General features: G+C 41.9%; 1 protein-coding gene across 22 annotated transcripts in view; it reads left to right on the top strand.

Annotated features, from left to right (window-relative positions):
* LOC143314851 (pleckstrin homology domain-containing family A member 5-like) overlaps positions 1 to 23,256 on the top strand; it is a 323,906-nt gene that overhangs the window by 48,521 nt on the left and 252,129 nt on the right. The window contains exon 4 of one of the 22 annotated variants that reach the window (XM_076722114.1): positions 13,906 to 21,833. The exons of the other annotated variants lie outside the window; for them this stretch is intronic. Within the exon in view, the coding sequence (XP_076578229.1) occupies positions 13,906 to 13,909 (4 nt within the window). The 3' untranslated portion in view covers positions 13,910 to 21,833. Of the gene's footprint in view, positions 1 to 13,905; positions 21,834 to 23,256 lie in introns of those variants that run through there. 22 annotated transcript variants of the gene reach the window in all.

Here is a 23,256-nt window from a genome sequence, read left to right as displayed (position 1 = left end):
CAGCATTACGCACGAGTGTCACCGCACTATTTATATGCTTACTCAGCAAATTGAATGATTGTTACACATCTTGTCACAATTAATACGAATCCATCAGTGCCATCCACCGCTCTGTATCATTTGAAGATGGAAGTATGATATATGAACATTGTGCATACAGTAGTAGGCCTAACGGCTCATTAAAGGAACACATCTATAACACTGCAGACTTGGGTGTTTATGATTACGTGGGTCTATAAGTCTGATATGTGATGACATTAAATCTGTGAGATCAATCTGGCTTCAATTCACCACCTCACCATCTGCACCGCCAGTTTCCCCGTCTCCAAAATGTTCGTACACAAGCATCAAAGTTGGCGTACCGGTGCGCACATTCTCACGCTAAGTTTATTTTTATAAATCACAACCTTTGCGTAGGAAGTTGCGTACGCAACTTTCAAGCCCCGTTTTGTGTGTAAGCAAGTTTTATAAATGAGGCCCCAGGAAGGCTGCAGGACCGGATGGCCTCAGTCCCAGGCTCCTCAGATCCTGCTCTGATCAGCTGAGCGGGATCATTGGACATCTGTTTAACCTGAGCCTGAGACTGGGAAGGGTGCCACGCCTCTGGAAGACGTCCTGCGTGGTACCTGTGCCAAAGACCCCACATCCCAAGGACCCTTGCTGCTACAGGCCAGTGGCCCTAACATCCCATCTCATGTAGGCCCTGGAGCGGCTGGTCCTTGCCCACCTGCGCCCCCTGGTGAGCTTGTCCATGGACCTGCTGCAGTTCGCGTATCAGCCTGGCATCGGAATGGATGATGCCCTCATCTTCCTCCTCCATTGAGCTCTATCTCACCTGGAATCTCCTGGGAGCTCTGTTCGGGTCCTTTTCCTGGACCTTAGCAGTGCTTTTAACACTATCAGGCCAGTCATCCTGAGACACAAGCTGGAACTTTCGGGAGTGGACCAACACCTCACATGCTGGATAGTGGACTACCTTTCCAACTGCCCACAGTATGTGAGGACACAGGACTGTGTGTCAGGGACTGTCCTCTGCAGTGTGGGGGCCCCCCAGGGAACGGTGCTGGCACGGTTCCTCTTCACCCTCTACACAGCAGACTTTTCACACCTGTCACCCACTTGCCACCTGCAGAAGTTCTCTGATGACTCTGCCATTGTCGGCCTCATCACAGATGGGGACAACAGGTCATATAGAGGACTCATCCAGGATTTTGTGGACTGGTGCCAGCAGAACCACCTCCAGAGTAACGTGGGTAAAACCAAGGAGCTGGTTGTGGACTTTCGTCGGCGCCCGCACTCTTCACCAACACCAGTGAACATCCAGGGAAGGGACATTGAGATGGTGACATCTTATAAGTACCTGGGTGTTCATCTGAACAACAAACTGGATTGGACTCATAACACCACTGCACTTTACAAAAAAGGACAGAGCAGACTCTATCTGCTCAGGAGGCTGAGGTCTTTTGGGGTGCGTGGGGCACTCCTAAAGACCTTCTATGGCTCTGTTGTGGCCTCTGCCATTTTCTATGGTGTAGTCTGCTGGGGGAGCAGCATCACTACAGCTGACAGGAAGAGGCTGGACAAACTTATCAGGAAGGCCAGCTCTGTCCTGGGATGCCCTCTGGAACTGGTGGAGGAGGTGGGGGGGAGGAGGATGACAGCCAAGCTGTCCTCCATGACAGACAATGACTCCCACCCCCTCCAAAACACACTCACTGCACTGAGGAGCTCCATCAGTGACAGGATGCTACATCCAAAGTGTGTGAAAGAGCGGTATCGCAGGTCATTCCTCCCTGCAGCTGTCAGACTGTACAATAAAAACTACTCCAAGTAATCAGTGCAATAGTCTGGGCAAAGAGCTGTGCAATAAAAACATGTACATAACAGTCTGTAAATACTATCTACAAATTCTTACAATTTTTTTTTTACAATTTCTTTCTTTTTATTTTTATTTAAAATCCTCACTCTTATACTGTTTTTGTTTCTAATTTGCATGCACTTCTTATATTAATCTTAACTGATGCTGCTGTATTCTGGAATTTCCCCTCGCAGGACAAATAAAGGAATATTGAATTGAATTGAATTGAATAATTTGCTCTGACAAAGAACTCAAAGATATGGAGTTCTTAATCATGTACTGAAACACAAGCTTTGACTCATACTGCACAACTCCTTCCAGTAAATCATGCATTATATCTACTGCGTAAATATGGAACAACTGGAGGCAATTGAGCAGACAGTTTCTTTTGACACCAAAGGTTGAGGCCAAAGCAGGATTTTGTTCAATGGCACTACAGTGTTGTGAATGAAGGTCTTTTGAATAGAGAGTTAAACCTGGATGATCTTCACTAAAAACTGATTGCAGCTCTGTCTTATCAGTTAAACAAAATCAACAATAGTAATTTGTACTAAATGATTCAATTAAACCAAAAAGACCATGTATAGCTAAGTTGTCACCAGTAACCTGAAAAACTGAACCCTTCACAGGTATTGCTGAAAACGCCACCTGCATTCCTTCGGTCTCCAATATCTTAAGATCATTAACAAGTGGCTTCAGAATTGGATCAAACCCATATTTCTTAAGGTCCCCTGAATGAAAGGGAACTACAAGATGAATGTTCATCAACACAGAATTAAGCTTTGGTGGCAAATTTCTCAAAATAAAATAAATACAGCCAAGTTTATGCACTCCCTTTTTTGAGCCTAATGGATTAGCAGTTTCAAAATTGTCATAGTAAAGCTGGATCTGAAGAGCATATTCTTCTTGAGAGAACAAACTGTGATTCCTGAAGTAGGAGCCATCATTTATGTCTCTGTAAAAACCATCTTGGGGTGGTTTTGCTTTTTGGAAACTGAGTTCACTGTTCCTAAACTTAGATGAAAGAGACCCGATGATGGGTACATACATGAACTTATCATTGACAGGAACTTGCCTATATGTGCCTGTTGTTTTATCTCTGCGTATATCAAATCACCAAATCACACACCAAGAATATGCTCTATACGTGCATGCGTGTGTGTGTGTGTGTGGGTGTGTGTGGGTGTGGGTGTGTGTGTGTGTGTGTGTGTGTGTGTCTGTGTGTGTCTGTGTGTGTCTGTGTCTGTGTGTGTTGTCTGTTTCTCTCCTGTTCCCTCTCAGCTCTGCCTTCCTCCTCCCTCTACCTGCTACACACTTGTGTAGCATCACGATCTGGGCTGGGAGGAGGTGATAACTTGGGCAGAGTGCAGAGAGTGGGAGGGCAGACACAGGGCAGACACATGGCAGCCTGAGAGAGTGGTGAGAATTTTTCTTCTTTCCCTCCATCGGGTTCTTTTTTTTCCCCAAGCAGGTTTTCCTCCATGCACATTTAGGTGCTGGAGGTTTGTTGTGTTAGTTTGTTGTTTTACTTTGGACTAGAGACCACTGGTAGTTCAGTTATTCATCTATTGGTTTAGGTTTATTTTTTTTTCCCTTCTTGGTAGTTAGGGGGAGACATTGGGGGCGACGACCCATTGCGTGGTTGGTCCCACGCCTTTCCTTCTTTTGTTCATTTTGGCCGGGGTCTCCAGCCCCCCTTTGTTTCGTCTTTCGTTTTGGCTTTTGTTCCCTTTTATTATTATTATCACTGTTTGACATGGGGGATCAATAAAGCTTGTGGGGTTTTTTTCCACACCTCTTTTGAGTGCCGTCCGTTCTGTTATATGTTGCGGCCTCATGCCCTGAGCCTTGGTAGGTGATGGCGTCGTCCACCCCAATGACAGGTCGATATGCATTTACAGTATTATTTGATTGAAGAATTATAATAATTATCAAACTGTGTTTAATGACAGGGCTACAGTAGCTATGAATACAGTGGGTTGGCCTATATCTCAAATAGGCCAGTGAAATACCCAATTTCAATCATAAATATCAATATGCAGGGATTCCAACTGCTTTCTCATTGATGGGTGGCGGCAAGAGGTGTAGGCATTGAGTAGAGGGGTGTTCATCCAAAAAAGGTTGAGAACCACTGTTCTAAGCTAACAAAAACATGACTCTTATTTTCAGGTGATTATACATAAATGAAGTCATAATTCTGAATAGTTTATTCCATTTCTGCCAAGATCCCCCTAAATCCTACACACTGGATTGTTAATCTTAGTTTTTATGCTTTGCTCAAAGTCATTGGTTTGAACAAAAGCAGTTTAGCGGTGATTAAATTATAAGATGAAGAAGAAGAAGAAGAAGAATCAGGGGCAGACATTCCCCTTTATTATCACACAACATGCACATGCTGGACACTGCACACGAAGGTGAAATTTGTCTTCCGCATTTTTCCCATCCTGGTCGTCCTTCCTCCACGGCAGACCAGGAGCGGTGGGCTGCCATCCAAGCGGCGCCCGGGGACCCAATTCCGTTTCATCACCATTGGTCAGGTGGTGATCTTCTTGCATGTTTTTAGTGGGGGTATGTTTTACGGAGGATACCCCAGGTGAACACGGGGAGAACATGCAAACTCCACACAGAAAGGCCCTTTTTTTTTTCCTCGAGCAGCAGGCACGGTGGAGGACACATCCCGGTGCCCGCAGCGAGAAGATCATATCTTCATGATCTTGCTGAAAGTCCACAATGAATTAGGACCCTGACCTTTGTCAAACCAATGCAATCACAACAAGTAAAAATTAAGGAAGGATCAGAACATCTATAATCACAGGAGGACGAATAATAGGAGGAGAAGAAGTAGGGTTGGAGTTGGAAAGGAAAAGCTCTCCAGCTCAGTGACAGAAATCTGCCTGTATGTCAGCATGATAACATTCTTCTCTGTCAGATTAATGTCAGTACCCTCTCTTCCTGTTTTGACTCCTCATCTCTCTAAATCCCATGTCTCTATTATTATGTGTCACTCTGCATGTATTCTTATCCTCCTCCTCCCTGCTCCTTTTTGTTCAATTGCTAGTACTACATATTCCTCTTAAGCTAGACACATGTGTGGGTGTCTAAATATTGTAAAAAGGGATCCCCTTTACTGATGAATTTACGTAAGAGGGCAAATCTGCAAGTAGGCAGTGAAACAGTGGAGTGAAGAGAAACAGAAACAAAATCTAAACATTGTTCACACAGTATAAATGGACTACCTGTACTTTGTCTTGACCCTTCTGTGCTTTTTCCTGTTTTTGGTTTTTAAGACTTTCTGGCTGCAACGACTTAATTTCCCCAGTTTCCAAGATTCCTCGTTGAAAGAGTTGCTCTTAGTGATGAAATTCTATCTTTCATTCATTGATAAAATAGTATTCCTAATTACACCATGTCTTAATAGTGGCTTAATTCCATGATTAGGCCTATCGATTTCACTGTCCATTATCACTGAGATTATTGTGTCACACCTACCAGTATGGTCAACCACACCTCATCACTCAAATAAAAGTTTGAATTCCATCCTTGCTCAGAGTTGCTCTGATAATTTGTGTAAATCACTCTTAAGATGGGGGGTATATATATGTACCAGAGCATGTGAGCAGAGTGGAGCGATAAGAATTCCTGCTCCTCGCGCACAGAGCTGTTCCTTGCGCCCGCTCATCCACTCACAGGGGATGCACACCACTCCGCTAATTATCCCCCCACCTTCCACTCAAATTTCTACCCTCTCCACTCCAAAAGAATAAAACATTTGTCTTTTAATTCTCTTTTAGCTTTAACCTGGCTTCCAAAAGAACTGAGTAGCCATACACATTTTTTTCAAGCAGAAATTATTTATTCAAAATACACTTAGGCCTATGTTACAAGGAAAATAAAATAAAGCCATTTGTAAAATTAACTGAATCAACAAACCCTATATATATATATATATAGGCTAAAAGAGATACGTAATGCCACTTATCAAACTAAATAAACTATTAGGCTAAGCCTTTAATTAGGCCTATGATTTGTTTCAATAAAACTGACTTGCCTTTAATAACTAAAATTCCTTGGGCAATGCGCATTTGGGTTACATAATATAAAAATAAGAAACTGCTTCCACTGTCAAATGCACTTTAAAATAATAATAATACAAAAATAATAATAATACTACAAAGTGGAGTTGCTAGCCCTCTTTACAGTTCTTTTGAGTTCACCTTAAAGAATACAAGTTTAGCCAACGTCTCAGGCTTCAGGCTCATGTGGTGATGTCTTGACAGCAGACCGGCAGCAGAGAACACCCTTTCAGCACTTGCCGAGCCACTCGGGATGCTAAACACTGTGCGCGCTAATTTAGCCAGGCGCGGGAAGGACGTGGAGTTTCCTTTCCAAAATAGAATGACATCTGCGTCCGGGTTCTCTCCCGGGGAGGTGAAATACTTTTCGATTTCACCTTTGGCGTCTCCAGGTTAGCGCTGCTGCTCCGTGAAGTACAACCCGAACAGGCAAGCTCTTTTTGGTTCAGACAGTGGATTTGGGGAGGCGGTAGATGGGGTGTCGGACTCAGGTGTCCCTGTGGGAGAAGTAACCTCAGCTTCGTCAACAAGGAGGTCGCGGATCTCTCTGAGCCTGTTGTGCACAGAACCATCTCGCATTATTCACTTGGTCTTGAAATCAGGATCTAACACTGATGCTAAAATGATGTGTTTATCAGTGTAGTATCTTGCGTAGCGAGTTGACACATTGTTGGCCAGCGTTTCTGCAAAAGCAGCGATACCCCTTTGGAAGTGCAGCGTCACGGCTAAGCAAAGATTTGATTTCCATGACAGCAGGAAGGATCATCCCCAGGTTTCCCAGCTCTTTCTGTATTGCAGTTCATTTAGGGTGATGTTGGAAACGTTAGACTTGAGTTTGCTTTGCCATAATGGGTCTTTTTGGAACAGGACCGACTGAATCATCTGCAGTTGGCTGCTCCATCATGTTGTGCAAGCAGTCGTGGGGTGCACTCCCAATCAGTCGGTTTCCTCGGTGTTAAAGGTGCTCTTGCGCACACTTTTCACCAGGTGGCCGACTTTCAGTAACAGGCGATTAATGTTGCCGTGCTCCTTAACAGCATCTTTAATCGCCAGCTGAAGCATGTGGATGGGGCACCGGAGATGTAAATTTGGCACAGTAAAATAATTGTTTATCATAGTTTCCACACTGGTGATTATCTCCTCCACTTGGAAGTGTGAGACTGCAGGTGGGCCATCATCCTCTTCTTCCTCATGTTCAGCACTGCTGCAGCTGGCATCCGCGGTCACATCATTGTCCTCTTCCTCAGTGCCAGGAAGGAGGTTGAATGCTTTGATCATGTTGCTGACACTGTCGGTCACAACCCAAACACACGCCGTTGCACATTCCAATTTTTTAGTACACGTTCGTACTTTTGGTAAATGTTCTCTGCCGTATGGTGCCCCTGTAAGTGCTCGCAGCCTAACAAAACTGTGTGCCCACGGAAGGCCCCATCAATGAAACTGTCAACGATGCCAAGAAAGCTGTGCTCCCTTCTACTGGTCCAAATGTCAGCTGACAGGACAAACCCATCAGCCTTTCGCAGTAGGTCTCGCAGCTTGGTTTCCATCTCTTCCAGCGCATGCGGCATTCGCGTATCCCGGACAGTGTTGTAGCAGGGGGGCATGTAGCCTGGTTGGGCTGCACTGGCAAAGTGTCTCATCCCTTCGTGGTCTCCTTTACTAAGCGACTCATAGTCCATGTAGATCATTTTAAAAAGTGCTTCATCTAGTTCCCGTTTCCTCTCCCCTGTGACGGTTGGGCCTCTGCGCACAGTGAAGAAACTTTTGAATTCCTTGCTATTTTTCTGTTGGAGCTGCTGCTGCGCCTCTCGCTCTATAAAACACAAATGCACGGCAGGTCCGACTTAAATTAAATAAGGTAAACAAGGTTATATTAGGCTATAAGCTATATTAATTTACTCATTAAAATTTTGACCATAACTTGGCTCACCTTTTGATTTCTTTGCAACATGGTCGCGAAGTATACTGTCATGTTTCCGAGAAAGGTGTCTTTTTAGATTCCAGAATGAATCTTTACTGACTGAAACAATGTCGCCACATTCTTTTTCTTGTACCACATTATTGTCATCCGTTAGTCTCACAGGAATAGTACACTTGTATGACCTCTCAGTATCCTTTTTGCAGTATTTTGTAAACTCCATGGTCCAGTTGTCAACATCCAATTTCTGACAGAAAACAGCATGGATGGCTGAGCAATTAATTATACACAGATGCGTTCTGGGTAAGACATGCTTCAGACGCATGGTGTGAGCAGTACCGGAGCAAAGTTGGAGCGGGATGGAGCAAAAGATAAGGTGATGCTCCGTTTTTTTTTTTAAAAAACGCTCCGCGCTCTGGCCAGAGTCCTTCTGCTCGCGCTTCCACAGTAGTTCTCTGATGATAGTGAAATGTAGTTAGTTGTGTGATTAACATATTAAAGGTTCTTAAAGTTTACTCTAGCCGAAAGAAATTAACAGACCCTTGGGGCTTATCCCTAGCCATTAAATTTCATCCTAGCACCATACTAAGAGCCCAGATCATTTGGAGGAGAACTGTCATTAATGGGTGTGGCTGATATCTTGTTCCTGACTCATTGGCTATTCAGTCAGATGCAGTATCATAGGACGTATGGTAGGCGCCCAGATGCAGGTAGTTAGACGCTAGGTGTGTCTCCTCACCACCAGATTAAATAGTTCTCAATTATAAGCTATTATGGTAAAGCTCTGTAGGACTGATAATCAGACCCTTTAGACGGAGAGCTGGTCCAGTACTTCCTGTACAAGGGTGACTCGGGATCTTAAAAACATACAAGATCCTTGCATATGTCCCTGGGTGGTCAAGGTGTTGCATGAAGTAATGCAGTCCCATGCTGACTGTATGCTCCACTGACCAGTTTGACTGGTAGGCAAATTGTGATGTCTATCAGGTGAGTCAACACCAATCTTTCAAATGATTCCATGACCACAGACATCAGGAGACAGGTCAGTAGCGATTTAGGTTTAATTTTGCTTTGATTTTGGACAAAGGTGTGGTTATTCTGAACCCAAGTAGCACTCCACCAATTTTACATTAGAGGATCAGTGTACTCATCAGTGGTACTAATCAGCCTGTGAAAACAGCAGTATAATGTCTGAGTATCTGGAGGGAACTTTTTAAAATAACCCAAATTAAAGTGATGATAACCAGTGTTGGTCAAGTTACTTGGAAAAAGTAATTAGTTACTGATTACTGATTACTTCTCCAAGAAAGTCATCCAGTTACTTTAGTGATTACTTACTTTCAAAAGTAATTAGTTACTTTGATTACTTTAGTTACTTTTCAAAAACATGATGCACAACCTGAATACGCTATAAAGCAATAGACCTTTCAGCCTAATTCTATTCTTTCTGCACATTCCATCATATAAAATTGAATCAAATGAAACTCTTTTTTTAAACTTGTTTAATGAGATTCAATCTTTTAACTTTATGCACATTGCATCAAGCAAAAATTAAATGAAATGCAACAGTCTCTGACTTGAAGAAAATTGTTGAACATTTAAACCTATTTCTGCACATTTAACCATATTTTAATAAAATAAAGCAAGTCTTTCTTCTGTTAACTTATATTTCTGCATATTCCAGCATATAAAATAAAAATCTTTATTGTGTGTATACTCCTTCATTTGAATAGATGTAAATAAAATATAGCAATAAAATAATTAAAATCAAAGTCTCCCCTGACTGTATTCCAAATTATTAACATTTACATCTTTTAACAGTTGGTAAAGTGCATAGAGGAGTAATAATGAGTTTACCAAAACAGAAAATTGCATGCCACAGTTAGGCTGTTAGTCCAGTCTCAATTTATGGCTACCCTGACAAGGCCCTATGTTTTTTTGTTTTCTTTCGGAGTGAAACAGTGGTTATATCGCATCAGCAGAAGCTTCTCAAACCTTCTCAAATCAGACAGTCTGTTCCTTTTTGGGGAAAGCACCAATCCACCTAAACTGAACAGCCATTCCACTGGTGCACTGGATGGAGGTGGAGTGTTGTATTTCATTTACATCTTTTTGAGGTTTGGGAACGGATTCAGAATCTCAAGCTCATAACCTGACCTTAAATAGTCAGTTACTTCTTTTTCTGCTGAGAAGCTTTCTGTGGGCTGGTTCTCAAAATCAAAAAAGTCTATTTCAGCTGAGCTGGCTGCCAGTTGGGACACATTAGTTAGAAGCTCCTTCACATGCTCTCTCCTACGCTCATCTCTCAGCCATCAAAGTTTGAACTTGGGACAAGTGGCCGCTGCAAGAAGTCCTTCTTGGCTATCCAGTACAGCATCAAAACGAATCTTGATGGCCTGTAAAATACAATATGATATAACTAAGACTATATTTATTTTACTACATAATCGGCTATTTTAATTACTTTGTGGGCTTTACTGACCTAAACCATCTCATGTGGCATCAATACTGTATGAGATTTAATTTTGGTTGAGGCTGTTTTGACCTCTTTATTTCAATCTTCTGTTCATGTTAAGATTAATATTCATGATTAATGATGATCAATATCCCTGATATTGAACAGGGGATGAATAATTGATTTTTTATTATATTCTATCATTTTAATAATTGTACTCACTTCTTAAAACAAACAAAATGTAACATCTGCCCACCATGAATGGTATAATAAATTCAACAAACCCACCCAAATCAATTATCAAATAATAATCTTACATTTACAATGACATCTGGAAGGCTGGCTGTCATTTTAGAGAGGTCATCTTTCAGGGCAAGAGTCTTTGACATCAGGCTTGTCAGTGTTGGTAGTAAAGCCCCATAGGTGCACTCATCCCCTTGTAAGATGTCCAGTGCTATTGTCAGGGGCTTCATCACAGTGCAGTACTCTTGTAAGAATAGGTACTCCCTTCCATTAAGGCACTCATCGGAATTGTGATGATTCTGGAAACGGCCTCGTACAGGGAATTCCACCTTGTGGATGTGGGTAGTATTAGCTTCCTGCAGCTGACTTCCTCCACCTGTTCAGAGGCTAATGTTGATCGACTTGCTTTAGTCCAAAGAGCAGAGCATTTTGTAATACTGCTCCTCTATACTGCCTTGGTGTCTGCACAGGAATTTAGATGTTTGTCAACATCGCTTGTTGAAACCAGGTTAATTATGTGTGATGCACACCTGTAGTGTGGAGGGAGGCTAAACTGTCCATCACCAGATGTGGTTGAAAGAGCTTCTATGACATCTGTAAAAGTCGGTTCCTCATCAGCACCTTCCTCTTCATTTTCAGATTCACACTCCAAATTACAAGGCTGACATACTTTGAATGCTATGGCAAAATTAGATGCATTATCCGTTACAGTGGCAACAACTTTGCCATGCAGTCCATATGATGAATGGATTTCTTCAATCTCTGCTCCAATTACATCATAGGTGTGCTTGCCTCTAATTCTCTTGCATGCTAGGGCGGCCTTGTTGCGCTGTGAAGTGGAATTAATCCAGTGAACTGTTACACCCATAAAACTTTTATTTTTCACCGTCCAGATGTCAACAGTGGTAGAAACAAAGTCTACATCTCTGGGTGCAGCCTTCAAATTAACGTCCATTATGGCGTATTCTCTCTCAAGGTATCCTGCAAATGACTTTCTCTGTGGCAGCTTGACACCGCTTTTGGTTGGTATTTTTTCTACAATACATCGGAACGATTCAGGGTCTACAGTGGAAATGGGCAACATGTCCTCGACAATATAGCCACCGACAAGCTTCTTCAGTTCAGCGGCACTAAGTCCTGTCGCTCTTAAGTCTATTTTCACCTGTTTAGCAGGAGAGGGGCCCTCGGAGGTTCGCCCGGTGGAATTGGATGTGGTAGCCGCAACGCGCATGTCAGTTGGGGGATCCGGGGGGTTCTCAGTGAGTTTCACATTCCCATGCTGGCTTGCTAGGTGCTTGCTCAGATTTGAGGTGGAAGTTTTCGCTGTAGATAAAAGTTTTCTTCCCACACAGAGTGTACAGCGGACGCTTATGTTTTTGTCAGCTTTTACCAAGTCAAACACAAAGTAATGTCGGTACTTCCAAGCAATAAATGCTGCATAGTCCTGCTCTCTCCTGCGCTCCATGTTGTCTCCTGTTGATCACTACACGTGTCTGTTGTTTACCACTGACGTCGCGCTGCTCATACATCATTTTCACAAGATAGTCTCACAAAACAAAATCACGGTTTAGTAACGCAGTAACGCAGCCTGCTTGCAGGAAAGTAACAGTAATCTAATTACTGTTTTTGCAATTGTAATCCCTTACTTTACTCGTTACTTGAAAAAAGTAATTAGATTACAGTAACGCGTTACTGCCCATCAGTGATGATAACATCTCGCTGCATTATGTTATTATGTGATTTGTCATCCTTCCAGCTGACATGTATCAAGGAAGGCTCTGTTTAAACAAATGGATGAGAAAGTTTGCAGTTGCAAAAAGGAGGAGGTGAAACGTGTTCCAAAACGAAAGATATAGGTACATAGTGTACAGTGACAGTTTTATCACCTTGTCCCAGAGATCCGTCTGGATACTGCCCATTTCAAAGGCTATTTTCACCTTACAATTGAGCAGTTTCACCAGCTTGTGAAACGAGCACCACTCTGTTGCATTCTGGCACCTCAGGGTGCACCAGAGCACGCAGCTTGGTCGAGAGGTGCATTAGATGTATGGGATGAAGAGAAGAGTAATTCTCTCAATCATGAGGGGAGAAGAGAGGAGAGTCACATGAAGAGGAGAAGAGGAGTACATGTGGAAGAAGAGAGGAGATGAAATGTTTCTGGAGAGGAGTCGTTCCAAGAGGACAGAAGTAGAGTCAAATGTTGAATTGAGGAGGAAAGGATTAAGGAGAGAAAAAAGGTTTGGAATATGAGAGGGGAAGAGAAGGAGCAGTCCTTAGAAAAGAGGAGATGACAGGAGATAGGACAATATTTGGAACTGTAGAAGAAAAGATAAGAGTGGAGCATTTTCTTCCGAAAGCAGCAGAGTTTACAGAAGCTGTAATAGATGCATCCGGAGAAACCTGGCTTTGCTCGCTCTCTGAAACTTGTGCACAACTCATGAGTAATCTCTCTGCCTTAATGTACTCAGCCATTGTGTGTATAGGCATGACACACCGCCAGAACTGTGGGTAAAAGTTACTACATGCAGGAGTTGTTGCTTTATTATGGTGTGTATATTCTTGGTTGACTGTTTACAGTATAGACAATCTTGGCTCAGTTGGACCTTTTCTCTGCCAAGCATCCTCTCTGAATTACACATTGAGCCAGGAGTTGACACACACTTCCCAGATTTACATCGAGAACATATGATTTTCTTCACTTTGGAGGTCTTTGTCATGTAGGAGGTACCAGCCAATTATCTTAGATTCATTCAAATGTCTGTACATGGTAAATAAAATTACTATAGCACTGCTGCAACAGAAAATAAAGAGATAAAAAGCAAAACATATCTCAGCTTTTTTCAATAGAAATGTCGGCGTAATGTGTAGAATTACTGTCTGTATCATAACAGAAGCATTTGCAGAAAAAAACATTTTAGCACTTTATCTGAACCAAAGCAAAGAGGGGTGTTGAATTCACACAAAAGCATGGTCAAATGAATAGTTCCATATTTTAGGAAATTTGCTTATTCACTTTCTTTTTGAGAGTTAGGTGGGCATGTCTCTAAATCTACTGCCAGCAGCTAATTATCTTATTTTAGTGTAAAGACAGGAAACGGCTATTGTGGCTTGTCCAAAGATAACAAAATCCACCTACCAACACCTTGAATGCTCGCTTATTAAGACATTACATCTCATTTGTTTCATCTCATTGGACATCCATATGCCCATATTGAACATTTATACAGACTTTTGCTCCATGTTTGGGACTTTTTGTTGTGTTCAATGTTTTTGCTTAACATGGCAGCTAACAAATTATCTTTCTTTTCTTTACATGTTCATCTGCTGTACAACTCACACTGTCATATTTCCTCATCAGGTAAGACATTTGGTTTTAATTTATCAGCCTTTAATTTATCATTTCCTGTTTTCTTTTCCAGCAGGGGCTGGTTGATGTTTTTTGGAGTCGTGCCTTCAAGTCACATTGTGTAAGAAGTTTGATGATGCTGCATTGTGTATGCGTGTGTGTGTTAGGGGTGGGTGTCACATCCTGCCACGACATGGATTTTGCAATGTCATCCTTGACATTACTGTGACAAATATTATAGTATATCAAAAATGTGCTTGTCTGTGGCTGTGATAACACACAGGCAGAAGGCTACACTCATACTCATAGAACTGGAGTTACATCAAGTATAACATAACATGAAGATTTGGAAGGTAACAAGGCCAACTGTGGCTCAGGAGATAGAGCTTTCGTCCACTTATCAGAAGGTTGTTGGGTTGATCCCTGGCCCTTGCAGCCTACACGTATAAGTATCCTTGGGCAAGATAGTGAACCCCAAATTGCTGCCAATGCTGTTTCATCGGTGTGTGAGTGTGCAAGTATATAGTTTCTGCTCGTAATGAGCAGGTGGCACCTAGCCACAGGTATATTAATGAATATGTGAATTGGTGAATGCTGACTCGTGTTGTAAAAGCTCTTAGAGTGGTCATTAAGACTAGAAAAGCTATAGAAAATGATATTGTATTTAACATTACACACAGCGCATTGCAGTTTCTCTGTTGTTGAATGCAAGAATCAAAACAAAAGTCTTCATCTACTTCCACCATCCAAGCAAGTGGAGACAAAGTGGATTAACTAGATGGAAATGTCTTCACAACAACTGGAAAAATCTTAGTCTACAGTAGATGTCTGCGCTATTCATTTTACTGTGGTCTGCTTAAAGGGCCAATACAAAGCAGGATTTGCTCCAAAACTGAGCTTTTATAGGTTCAAAGCGGTGCGATTTTGTTAGCATAGTGGTGTATTTCAGAGTGCAGACAGAAATCATAATCAACTGTTACTATCTTCTTTTCATTTGGAGAGTTGCTGGCATGCAAGTTGTTCAGGTGTAAATGACAACTATAAGGTGATGCATCTGCTCCTTGAGGGTGTCATTGTGTCTCTTGCTCATTGTTGAGAAACATCTTTCCATGTTCATAACATGTAGGAGAACACTTTTTTTTGTCTCTGGTAAAATACTCATTTTTTCTAAATTTTACAGTACAGCACAATTTAACAGTAGAGCCTTAACTTTCACGATAACAATGTTGGTCAGTTGGTCCACCACTTTGGTGGAATATCACAACAAATATTGGATCGATATCCATGAAATTTGCTATAAAGATTCAAGGTCTCAAGAGGATGAATCATCATCAGGTCCTAATTTCAGGTGTTTTGTTTAAACCTGCATAAAATAGACATTCCAATCAGTCTCAGCTATACTTTTGTTTCCTCAAGCCTTCATTCCAACATTGAATTTAGTTCTCAGCCTACACCATACTACAATTTATTGCATATTAATTTAGTGCGTATTTAAATTAATGGTCAGTTAACATTTTAGGAGAAAGTGCCTTTATTCTGAAGTATTCGGGGGGGAGCAAGCTATTTCTCAGGACACAACAAAGAATTTGAGAATGCAAAAGGTCTAATAAAAACAATTTTCCACCATGTCCCTTCTGAGTCTGAGTAGAATACAGGTTAATATTTTGTGGAAAACCCTCAGAGAAGAGCAAATATAAACTTGTTATGTCATACCAACATAGAAATAGGGAGAATTGCATTTTACTCAAAAGACAACATGTCTGGCAGTTGGTAGATACATTGGTATCTCTGTGTCAGTGAGGAAGGATGTCTACTTGTATCATTGCTTTTGAAATTCAGTTTCAGTTTGATTTTAAGGTAAATGAGATACCTTAGTATGTTCACATAAACTAGAGCAGTTGCATTATACCCCATTACCAAGAAGTTCTTCTATTTCAACTGTCATGTGAATACATTAAATACATGGGGCTCTATTTTTGTCACCGCCGCTGGCGGGGTGCAGAGTGCACACTCCGCGCAGTGGTATTTTCGTGCAGTGCAGGCAGGCGCGCAGTGCACTTGGTATTTTGGTAAACCGAGGTACGCCAGGATGGGCGTTGCGGCACGGTGGGGGGAGGTGTCAGCAGGATCAGCTGGCGGATTTTGGATTTTCCATTTCCGTCCATGTCCATGCGGCGTGAAAGTGCGCTGAAAGCTCATCACCCCAAGCGGATTTTTTTCGTAAACCGGCGGAGTCGTGCGCCCACATCACCAATACCTCACAGGCAGGTTTCTACAGTGTCTGGCACTTCACTGCGATCAATAATTAGCAACAGCCATGATTCAGTGCAAGTATCTGAGTCAGCACATACAGTCAGACCTAAATTTATATATTTTGATCAGTATCTCATCTGAACACGTCGCAAGCGCGTTTGGCAGGCGTAATGGTCCCTCAACCTGACCAAATGTACACAGGTTCATAGATACGGCCACTGCGAGCCTGGACCTCCCGGACCAGAACATCAGTCTCCTCCTGGGAGAAGTTTGGGCATCGGACAGTTTCCTGTGCGGGCTCAGTCATCCTCAAAACTTGCCATGCGCCTCGCCAGCAGCGTTTGTAAAGGTGAGGTGAGGAGCTGGTGTGATTGGTGAAGATTGGACTCGGCTGTGTCAAACCCACTCCACGCCTTCTCCCCTCCCTCTTTCCAAGTTGCCCCACTGGGTGGGACTGAGATGAGAAGGGGGAGTAGTTGCGCACGCAGCGCAGTGTACGAAAATACCAAAGTCTGTGCCACCACGGACCTGACTTTGTGCTGCGCCGGCGGCGGAAACGAAAATAGAGCCCATGGTCAGAGGAGTCCAGCATGGCACTGAGGGACTGATTTGACACCACTCACTGGGATGTCTTGTGCAGTCCACACAGGGAGGACACTGACAATTTAACCTGTTAACTTGTAATAGGGGCTACATTAACTTCTGTGTGGAAAACACTGTGCCTACAAAGAAGTTATGTTGTTTCCCAAATAACAAACCCTGGGTGTCCCTGGAACTGAAAGCCTGGCAGGAGGGGCTTTGAATCTGGAGACCAGGACTGAGCAAAGAACTGAACCTGTTTTGATTTGGCAGATTTGATTCTACCCCTGTTCCTGCCCCCACCCGCCTGAACCCAGACCTGACTCTGTGACTTCTCCACACCCCAGTTCTAGTATTGCTGCCAGGAAGGAGCTTGATTATGGGAGGTTGGAGGGTACAGTGGTATTGATTGCTGAACTATAATCAATGAACATCATCCTCATACAGTATATGTGTTCCTTTGATCCATGTGGCAGAGAGCAGTGTGGAGGGCTACGGCGAAAGCATTGTCAGTTGACCTGTTTGGCCCGTATGTAAATTATAGTTGGTCCAGTGAGTCAGGAGGAGAGAAGGTGATCAGGGTTTTGACTGGCTGCTCAAAGCACTTCATGATGGTATCTATTTATGGCAGTTATGTGCTACTGGGTGGTAGTGGTTCAGGGCTTTAGTCTTTTTGGAGACAGGGACAATGGTGGTCTTTTTGAAACATGAAATCTGTGAAGACATCTGCTAGTTGATCTTGTCCAGGGATGACCACTGCACACATCAGCCCTGGGCATGACTAGTAGGCAGTGATCCCGGGCCTTTTGTACTTCCTCAGCTCAGAAGTTGATCACAAATTATGAAAAGAAGACGTCTAGTTCACCTAGGAGATATGTAGACATTATCTCAGCATTGCTGGTTTTCCCTTTTTAGTCTGTGATAGTTCGTAGTCCAGACAACATGCTCGTGGTGTGGCATTGGTAGTTAGGCTCAAGGCCTTGTATTGTTTCTTTGCATTTTTACTAGCTCAGCAAAGCACATACCTGAATTTCCTGTATTCAGAAATCGCCTCAGTCTGTTATTTAAGTTCGACATGGACTCTTCATACCTGAGGGCTTCTGATTTGGGAATATTGGTACAATAGTTCTCGGTACAACATCACTGATACATTTTCCAATGTAACAAATGATATGCACATAGCCATATATATGTCAGTGTTGTCCTATACATACCATAACCCAGACAACATACAGACCATCAGACAGCAGAGATGATGAAGTCACTAATTAGCTTATGTATTTTTTTTGTCACTCTGCCTCACCTGACAGATACTCGCCACAGGGAACTGATTACCATTCACACATACATAAAAAAAGAATGAATTAGTGTAATTAATCAGTTATTAAATCATGCTGAGTTACTGCCTCGTACCTCCTCTTTTTGTAAAAAATGTAAAAAAGTCAGGGTCTGGCAGTGTGTATTCTAAAGGTCAAGGTCAAGGTCAATTTTCTTTATATAGCACATTTAAAAACAACCAAAGTTGACCAAAGTGCTTTATAGACTTCTAAGCACTGCAAGAAGAAAATATGTGAACATACAATGAAAAAAACAAAACAAAACAATAAAAAAAAAAAAGAAAAAAAAGAAAACAATATATATGCAGCCAGGATGTCAGCGCCCAACCAAACTGAAAGCCACTGAGTAAAGATGGCTCTTCAGCCGGGACTTAAAAGATTCCGTAGTCCGAGCAGCCCTAATGTCCAGTGGCAGGCTGTTCCAGAGTTTGGGGGCTGCCACTGAAAAGGCTCGGTCACCTTTAGTCCTGAGTCTGGATCTGGGGACCTCCAGGACCACTTGACTGGACAACCTCATTTCTAAACTTCCATAATTTATGTTAACTGTATCATAAAAAGCTGTTCTGTTGTGGAAGCTTCAGTGAATATAAACTAGTTATAAACTGACATGTGTGGGTGCAGTTAAAGAGTTTTTCAAAAGAGATATTGAGCGTCTGGCAAATGAGCCTTATAAAAAGGGTTGCAGGTCGCAAAAGTGCTTGGGTAACACCATTAACATTCATGCAGCAAATACTTCCGGTCCAGAGCAGGTATGTCAACAATTCATTGCCCTATCACCAACAACTTTGCAGTGTATATTCCCAGAGAATGGATTCTAATGCTTATGGTGACCCTGATCTTTAATCCTGGTAGGCCAAAATGTCTACATGCACCCAATAAATATCATTACCTAATGGGCAGGTTGCCATGAAATTTACTGAGCATATTCATGCTCATTACATGACATTTTCCCTCTCGTTATGGTCTTACCAATTATCTTTGCAGGATAAAGCCTTTTGCAGTATTACGCTCAGGACAAGCTTCAAATTTTAGGATTCTCTTCCTGTGAGGCTAAATCATCACTGTATTTGTTGTTTTATCCAACTTTTTATATTGAACAACTTTGTAGCCAATAGAGGCTGCAAGTGGGGTTGATGATTCTAAAGGGCAGTTCATTTTGACAGATGTATCAATTGCAATGTGGGGAAACTACTTTGAAACTGCAGCCACAAGCAACTGCAACTTAACATAGTTAAGCTAGACTTTAGATTTTAGACTGCTTCTTTATTGATCCCAATTTGGGAAATTATTTTGTTACAGTAGCAATTAACATACGGGCAAACACAGAATGTATCAACAGTTGTTTAGAAAAAAGTAACAAAAAATATAAACAGGAATAAAAATAGAAATATAACTAAGTAAAACTAAATGCATAAAACTAAATATATAGTTATATAATATGTATTTTGTGTAATACCTATAATACAATATTATAATAATATAATGAAAAAATACAATATAGGTATATGCACAGTATTTACATCAAAAAACAGCAAAAAACTGTGCAGTAAAGGTTATAGATAAGAGTAAATCATAGACCATGTGTGCAACATTGCAGTCGTGCAGATAATATGTAAAAGTAATATGTAAACACAAGAGTTTGTGAGGTTGGTGGATTAACTGTTTAAGTTGCTATCAAGGCAACTTAAACAGTTAATTAATGTGACAATGGAGCTGGAGCAGTTGGACAAGGAGCGCCGCTGTCTGTCCACGAGGTGGTGAAGAGGATGTTGAGGGTTATCAATGATGGATAACAGTCTGTTCAGTGTCCTCCTCTCCACCACCTCCTCAAAGTGTCCAGTCTGTTGGTGTCGCCAGCTCTGATGCTGCTCCCCCAGCACACTGCAGCAAAGGAGAGTGCACTGGCAACAACAGAGTGGTAAAAGATCTCCAACATCTTGCTGCACGCGTTGAATGATCTGAGCCTCCTCAGGAAATATAGTCAACTCATCCCTTTGTTGTTGACAACATTGATGTTAGTTTTCCAGTTCAGTCTGTTGTCGAAGTGCAAGGTATTTGTAATCCTCCACCACTACGACATTCTCCCCCAGAATGCACAGTGGTTGTCCTGTTCCTTCTGAAATCACCATCATAACCATCTCCTTGGTCTTGGCCACGTTAAGCAGCAGGTGATTTCTACCAGACTATTCCACAAAATCTTCCACCACTCCTCTGTATTCCTCCTCTCGTCCATCCTTTATACACCCTACCAGCGTTGAGTCGTCTGAAAACTTCTGTAGGTGGCAAGATGAAGAGTTGTACTGAAAGTCTGAGGTGTACAAGGTGAAGAGAATATGAGACAAAACAGTCCCCGCATCGACTCCCATCACTCGCAGCTTCTCACCCAGGAGCAGCAGCTGGATGTATTAAATGCACTGGAGAAATCAAAGAAAGTGATCCTCAAAGTGCTGCCGCTACAATCCAAGTGGGACTGAGCACGCTGCAGCAGGTGTATGATGGCTTCATCCACACCCAGATGGGGTCAGTAGGCAAACTGTAAAGGGTCCAGTGATGATTTCACCTGTGGTCGGAGGTGGGCCAGGACCAGCCTCTCCAGCACTTTCATCATGAGCGATGTAAGGGCAACGGGTCGGTAGTCGTTGACATAAACACTGTAATTTTGTTGAAAGTGGCAAGCTATCCAGGAAAAATAGCCTAGCGATTTTACATCACGAAACATCCATCGTTAAGTTAAATAATACAAATGTACTTATTATTTAGTGGTCTAACTTGTAACTTTTTCTTTTCAGGAGAAAATAAAATATTTCAATGTATAAAACAGCTCAAAAATAGCTGTTGCCCGAATACAACTGGGAAATTTCTAAACTAGTAGCTTAACGACGCTCCAATACTGATCAGTCTACTCCAAATTTGAGAGATGTGTATGATGCACATTGAGATGCATTTTATTTTTTGTGCTCTATTTTTTTTCCTTCCAAGGATAGTGAAACCACCACTCAAAAAATAAAAAAAAACAATGTCAGCATATGCATCTTTCCTTCTGTATACTCCATATTGAGCCGACTTGAAAAAAAATATTTTTCCATTAAATCACTTATGGTAGTCTGCCTGGTAAAAGCAGTTTTGGGGGCTAAGAGGACAGCTGGTCCTCAGGACTGCGATGGCACAACAAAGGTTGGAGTTGCTGTGAATTGAATGTATGGGTACTTAATGCACTGCTGAAATCTGCCGTGTGGTGTGTATTATGAATTTTACTTGTGTATTGAGCCCTGAGTCTGTCACTTGGTTTTTTTTTTTACAGAACAAAAGCACCAAAACAGACGTTCAAAACACTCACACTTTGATATAAATATAAACAACACAGATGTATATTTATATGAAAGGCTCAATAATTATTAATAACAACCTTTTTTCTAGCTGTTCTAGGGTGCTTAGCTTGTGTGTGCTACAGATTGGAAGCAAGTAGCAAGTGCTGTTGGCCAGTGTATGCAGACATACAAAAGTGTTTGTGTTGCTGGAGCAGATGACTGCACGCTATCCCACATACCCATGAACACCAAATTCAAGGGAAAGAGAATGAAGAAAAATATGAAATTAAGTTTTGGTCTCATAACCCTTCTCTTTAGTTCTGAGCAGGATTTATTGGGAAATAAAAATGTTACTAAGCCAGCCGAATTCAAAATGACATGGCTGTTATCTTGTTAGGAAATGGAATGCTTGTAGTTTAGACATTGAGGGTGTATGGTCAGACCACAATGTGTAATAGTTTAAATCCACAGAGGATGTGGCCTGCTCTGACCTGTTCAACTATGATGCCTTCAATTCTGCTTGACTTTTGAAGGCGTACATAAGTTCTCATAATGAGAACTGATTTCCAGATATCTTTAATCATAGATATCAATAATTATTTTTTTCACCAGTAAGAATAACAGTTACAGATAACTACAATTGCATTCCCACATATTGAAAAAGGACTAGTGGAAATGTAATTTCCCATTTCAGTTATAAACAACTGCATTTCAACAAACTCTCTTGGACATGTGGACGTCATACCATTAAAAAGCCCCAGGACCCATACAGAGGACAAAGTTTGGACACCCTTTTGAAGCATCATGGGATTGACATCTTTCTCAATCTGACTATTACCGTTTCCCAACTATGACTTCAACTGCGGTGGCACAAATAGAACTTGTCATTAAGATGTCATGAAATGCTATAAGGCTAGTCTGACCACAGGAAATACAGTGCTGAAATGATGAGTCATGGAGTTTCCTGATGGTCAGATAGCTTTCTCTAACTTATCCTAACTGTACCTGCCATTAGCTAGTTAGCTTGATTAGTCGTGCTGCTAGTGACTGAGCCTTGGGGTGCCAAGAGCCAAACATCATTGATGTGTTTCTTGTTGTCAGACTGGCCCAGAGACTGTGTTTGATCCTGGTCCGACCATGTACACTGGGAGCTCCATTTTACCTGGCGAACCTATTAACTGACTGTCCAAACTAGGAGCTCCCAGTACATGGCTGGACCAGGACCAAACACAGCCTCCAAGACTAAAGACCAATAATAACTGAGGCGGCTGTGGCTCAGGACGTAGAGTGGTCGTCTGCCATTCAGGAGGTCGGTGGTTTGATCCTTGGCCTCGGCAGTCCACATGCCGAAGTATCCTTGGGCAAGATACTGAATCCCAAAACTGCCCCTGATGCTGTGCCATCAGTGTGTGTCATATGTACATTGCTTTGGATAAAAGTGTCTACCAAATGACTAATTGTAATTGCAATAAAGATCAAGTCCCAGTAAGACACATAATAAGACACATACTGGATTATGTTAAATTTGCTCCACAGACTCTCTTTTAAGGTGAAGTTGTGGATTTCTTCTTTCACTTCATGGTGTATTGTTTGAAAATCTTTGGTCCTAGTGCTAGAATTGAACTTCGTTACAGATACCAAAACCAAACTATTGCAATGCCAGATTTGGGGGCATGTAAACACATTATAAACAGCATTACGGTCTTTACTGTGCTTCAGTGTTCAACCCAAATAGTTACCGTTTTTGTTTAATTTGCAGTGGTGATTCACTGGTTTAAAGGTAAAAGCTTTTTTCCGAAAGTCTTTATTTTGTCAGGCCCCTGTAGATCTTAAGAAGTAATAACCTCTGATCTGTGTAACTGTGAAAAGCAGTTGCTGCCTCTTTC

The sequence above is a fragment of the Chaetodon auriga genome, chromosome 22 (genome assembly GCF_051107435.1).
Source record: "Chaetodon auriga isolate fChaAug3 chromosome 22, fChaAug3.hap1, whole genome shotgun sequence".
In the NCBI taxonomy this organism is placed as follows: Eukaryota; Metazoa; Chordata; class Actinopteri; order Chaetodontiformes; family Chaetodontidae; genus Chaetodon; species Chaetodon auriga.
This window is presented reverse-complemented; position numbering and strand designations above follow the sequence as displayed.